This window comes from Nannospalax galili, unplaced genomic scaffold (genome assembly GCF_000622305.1).
Source record: "Nannospalax galili isolate Female #2095 unplaced genomic scaffold, S.galili_v1.0 scaffold28, whole genome shotgun sequence".
Lineage (NCBI taxonomy): Eukaryota > Metazoa > Chordata > Mammalia > Rodentia > Spalacidae > Nannospalax > Nannospalax galili.
In genome coordinates this window covers 1318329-1323598 of record NW_008359594.1, presented here as the reverse complement: position 1 = coordinate 1323598, position 5270 = coordinate 1318329, and the positions used below count along the sequence as shown (strand labels likewise).

Here is a 5270-nt window from a genome sequence, read left to right as displayed (position 1 = left end):
AGCTTAAACCTCACCTTGGTGTCTGTGTCGTCTTTCCTGGACTCTGCTGGACAGAGTCCCGGCTCGCGACATAAAACATGTTCAGTTTTCCAGTTTCTTCAATGTGAGGAATAATTGTAACATTTGAAATCTTTGTCTCTTTAACTTTAGTCATCTCTTGGTCTGTTTCTTTTTATAATTTAAAGATCCAATTTATTTTTAATTATGTGTAATATGTATATGTGTGTTGGTGTGTATATGTTTGTGTCTATGTTGGTGGATATGTGCATGTGTGAGTGCAGTGTCTCTAGAGTCCAGAAGAGGTTATCAGATCCCCTGGAACTGGAGTTATAGGTGGTTGTGAGCAGCCTGATGTGGTTGCTGGAAACTGAACTCAAGTCTTCTGTAAGAGAGTATGCACTCTTAATCACTGGCCATCTGTCTCTCAAGCTCTCTGTGTCTGTTTCTGTTGCTCGCTTGTGTTTTTCTACTTTCAGCAAACCTAATAACTTTAATGTGAATTTTACCTTTTTATGTGCTGGATTTTTTTTCCCCCTGTAAATATTCTTGAACTTTGTTCTCGGATATAATGAAATTACTCAAAACTTCCTCCTTTTGAAGTTTGCTTTTAAGTTCTGTTGGGTGGGATAAGAGTAGCCATTAAGTCTTGGGATTATGAGGTAGCCCTTCTGTGTATTCATCTGATGCTCTGTGAATTCCTAGGTTTTCCACTCTGCTTGGCAGGAATAGGCACTGTCCTTAGCCCTGTGTGAGCCTTGGGACTGTTCCCGTTGCTCCTCTCAGGTGGGTCTTCCCCAGTCCTCCAGTAGCTTTCTGCATCAAACCCTGATCTGTACTCAACTGAAGATCAGAGGACCATCTGAGGGCTCTCCATGTTCTCCCTTAGTTGCACTCTCTTCTCTAGGCTGCTGCCCTGGGACTTCTGGTTCTGACTTCTCAGCTCAGGGAGCTGGTAGAGTTCACTCACTTAAGATACTTGCCTCATGGGGTCACCAGTCTGAGTTTCATGGTGGCCAGTGTCCGAAAACTATTATTTCCAATATTTTGTTCAGTTTTCAGTCTTTGGAGGAATGGATAAATCTAATCTTTGTTATTCATGGAAACAGACATCCCAACCCAGTTCTTAAAACTTCCAATGAATTAAAAAAAATTTTTTTAAATGTATATGAGTATTTTGCCTGCATGTAGGTATACCCATGTGTGCTATGCCTCTGGAGGCCAGAAGAGGGCCTCAGACCTGTGGAACTGGAATTATAGACAGTTGTTAGCTGCCAGGTGGGAGTGCTGGGAATTGAACCCAGGTCCTCTACAAGAGCAACAAGTGCTCTTAACCACTAAGCCATCTCTCTAGTCCCCCAATGAAATATTTTTAAGCCACAGGCAAGCATGTAGTATATTGTTTACTTGGATAGCCACTGCTTGGCTTTATAATTTTGTCATATTTCTGCTGCATTTTGAAAACAAATTCAGACATTTTGGATACAGTTTAGATCATCCCTCTTGAACATGTTCTCTTGTTCTATACAGAGGTAGCCAGTATTCTGTACCAGTTATTCATGGTGGATTTTTAATAGTTGTACTATATTATGCATCCATAAAAACTCTTTATATTATCATGAACATTTAAAGCAGTGTCATCCTGTATCTGTCGTTCTTCAGTTTTCTTTCCTCATTCATCAGCATTTTAAAAAAATTCTCCTGGGCCAGTTAGATGGTTTTGTGGCTGCAAGTACTTGCTACCAAGCCTGGTGACCTGAGTTCAATCCCTGGGACCCACATGGTGGAAGGAAAGAACTGACTCCTACAAACTATCCTTTAACCTCTGCCACAGCATGTGGCAGACACACAAATAAGTAAAAAAATTTCTTTGAATGACATATATAGTGTTAACTGCAATGTGCATTGCAGGATGGCAAGACTCTTGCTGGGTTCTGTTTACAAGGGTATCCCAATCACCCAAAATAGTGTCTGGCACATGCTAGGCACTGGAAAAGTACTTATGGAATGAATGAGTTCCTTTTCAGTGCTGTGTAGTTGATTAGAATGTGCTAGCTTGCCTCCTTTCTGTGGGTGGGTGTTTAGGTCGTTATACTTTCTGGCTAACACGAATAATGCCATAAATGTTCTTGGTCTCCTTGTGTTCATGTGTAGGAATTTCCTTTAGGAATCGCTGGGGTCTTATAACGACTTAACTTTGCATTGCTGGACTACTGTTCATGATGTTAGAATTGATGTATACTCACATTAGCAATGTATAGAGTTTGTTTCTCTATATACTCAACATTTGGTACGAATGAATCTTCATTTTTGCCACTCCAGTATGTGTATAATTATGTCTTGTTTTGCTTTTCCTTGTTTTTAAATAGCACATTTCTTTTTCCCCAATAGAAATTCAATGTCATCTTTCCGTCCTGGGAGAGGGCACAGTGAGAGTCGGAGGACTGTGTTCTATACCAATGAAGAATGGGAACTTCTAGACCCACCTCCTAAGGACCTGGAGGAGTCCCTGGTGCAGGAAGAACGGAAGAAGCAGATGCCTGAGGGCAGCAAAGGTACAGAATGGCTCCAGCTTTGTTGCTGCCTATGGTGCCTTTTGTTATCTCAGGGATGCAGGATACAATTGGTAGAATATCTGCAGGCATGAAGTGCAGTAGGGGCTTGTGTTCTCTAGGGAGCATACTTCATAAAGGCTTGCAAGGTGACATGCTGCAAGAAATAATGTCTGCCTGATTCAATGGCTGCCACGCTTTGTCAGGAGATAGAATACTGGAAGTCTTGTTGCTGTGCTTCATAGAAATGTTGACTTAAGAAATTTTGTATTTATCAATTAGGCATTATGGCATAAGCCTGTAATCCCAGCACCTAGGGGGCTGAGGCAGGAGGAGTGCGAGTTTGGGGGTAGCCTGGGCTACATAGTGAGTTTGGCAAGCCTGGATAGCAAGACTGTCTCAAAATAGTGAAACAACAAAACTTTATTTATAGAAATTTGAAATACACTTAAAAATATTTTATTTATTTATTTTATGTGTATGTGTGAATTGCCTCGATGTAGGTAAGTGCACCCATGTTGTGCAATGCCTGTGGAAGACAGAAGAGGCTGTCGGACCCCCTGGAACTGAAGTTATGGACAGCTGTTAGCTGCCATGTGGGTGCTGGAATTCGAACCCAGGTCTTCTGCAAGAACAGTCAGTGTTCTTAACCACTGAGCCATCTCTCTAGCCCTGTGAAATTTGAAATATACTTTAAAAAAGAGAATATAGTATCATGGATTCTGGAGGACTGGTTGGTTAGTCATCTTTCCATTACTGTAAAAAATACCTGGGATAAACCAGCTTACATATAGAAAAGATTTATTTTGGTTTATTGTTTTAGAGATTTTAGTTGGTAATCAATTGGATCCATTGCTTTGGGCCTGTGGGGGAACATCATTGTGGGAGTATGTGGCCAGAAGCAAAAGAGAGATGAAGGACTGGGGCACCACTGTCCCCTTCAATAGCATGTCCCCAGTACCTGGGAGGCTCACACTAAGCCCCCATTTCCACCACTTTCCAGTAGCAGCAAGCTGGGAACTAAGGCATTAACACAAGGACCTTTGGGGACATTCCAGATACAAACTGTAGCACCACATCCAGCTTTCACAGCTTTGAACTTATGGCATCCATCTTGTAAGCCATCCCTAGCTCCTCTAAGCACCTACCCTTCCTGAACTTCCATCAGCTGGATTGCTTTAATGCAAATTCTAAACAACACCACATTATAGTTGTGAATACTATAGTATGGTGGTATAGAGTGGGGTTTTTTTTTTTTTTTTTTTTTTTTTTGGTCTTTTTGAGACAGGGTCCTATAGCCCCAGCTAGCCTGGAACTCACTATGTAGACCAGACTGGTCTTGAGCTCAAGGAGATCTGCCTGCTTATGCCTCCCGAGCATTGGGATTAAAGACGTGCGCCACCATGCTTGGCTAAGTTATAATTTTTGTAGTTGTAATTTTTTAAAAATTTTATTATTTTTATGTGTATGCATGTATTGCCTGCATGTTGGTAAGTGCACCCATGTCATGCAATGCCTCTGGAGGTCAGAAGAGGCTGTCGGATACCCTGGGACTGGAGTTACGGGCAGTTGTTAGCTGTCATGTGGGTGCTGGGATATGAACCTGGGTCTTCCACAAGAACAGCCAGTGTTCTTAACCACTGAGCCATCTCTCTAGCCCCATGTAGTTGTAATTTTTTTTGTTTGTTTGTTTATTAGAAGAAGCATTTCATTACAACAGCATTAACCTATTCAATAACATTTTTCTGAGCTAGGGTACATCTCTTTCAAAATTGGCTGTACATTTCTAGGTTTACAGATGAATTATTACACTTATAAAATCTTATACTCATTATAAACTCTCTAAGAGATAAAATTAAATTAGGTTCCAATGTTTAAAAAAGATCTCCTCTTCATTGTCAAAACACACAGTTTCATACAGAATTAAAAATGATTTATTTAATAACAACATACTTAGAAGAAGCATATCATTACAACACAATTGACATATTCAATAACGTTTTTCTGAGGTAGGATGCATCTCTTTCAAAATTGGCTGTAAATTTTTAGGTTTACAGTTGAATTATTACAGTTATACAATATTTTACTCATTATAAGCTCTATAAGACATAAAATTAAATGAAGTTTTAACGTTTAAAAAAGATCTCCACTTCATTGTTAAAATAAACAGTTTCATGCAGAGAAATTCATTTTAAGGCAATTAACATTGAGATGTTTTCACATGCATTTCTAATCTCTATATATATGACTATTACTGGTCACAGTTGCTTACTTTCTGGGTTCCTTGGCATCTGAGTATGAATATAAACTCGTCAGATAGCCTTCCTTTCCCACTAGAGCCTCCATACTCTGCCATCCCTGCCATTGTCCACTGTGTTGTCAGGACCCCCATCTATTCCCCCCTATCTGCCCTTCTGGTAATCTAGTCAGCCAGAGGTCCCTGTTCCAGGAGGATCAGCTGTTCCTCATCTACAGCAATCCATTGTCAGTATTCCTTTGGATAGAATTGGGGTCTGCTGTTCATTTTTCCAGTAGTATGTTGGGTTACTATCTGGAAGAGCCTTTATCCATCCTGGCCAACAACTCGACTGAAGGTATCGCCTATCTGGCTTTGCTGTTTGTCAAGTAACTTTTAGCTATATATATATATGCGCTTATGAAATTATATTGGCCCCTTTAATCTTTGGTTATACTTCCCTTTTGGGTGTTTAAGGACATACA

General features: G+C 40.3%; 1 protein-coding gene across 2 annotated transcripts in view; it reads left to right on the top strand.

Moving 5' to 3' along the window:
- Positions 1-5270, top strand: part of Tbc1d2b (TBC1 domain family member 2B) — a 104182-nt gene that overhangs the window by 57506 nt on the left and 41406 nt on the right. For both annotated transcript variants that reach the window (XM_029558803.1, XM_008823394.3), the window contains exon 4: positions 2389-2552. In XM_029558803.1, the coding sequence (XP_029414663.1) occupies positions 2389-2552 (164 nt within the window). The remainder of the gene's footprint in view (positions 1-2388; positions 2553-5270) is intronic.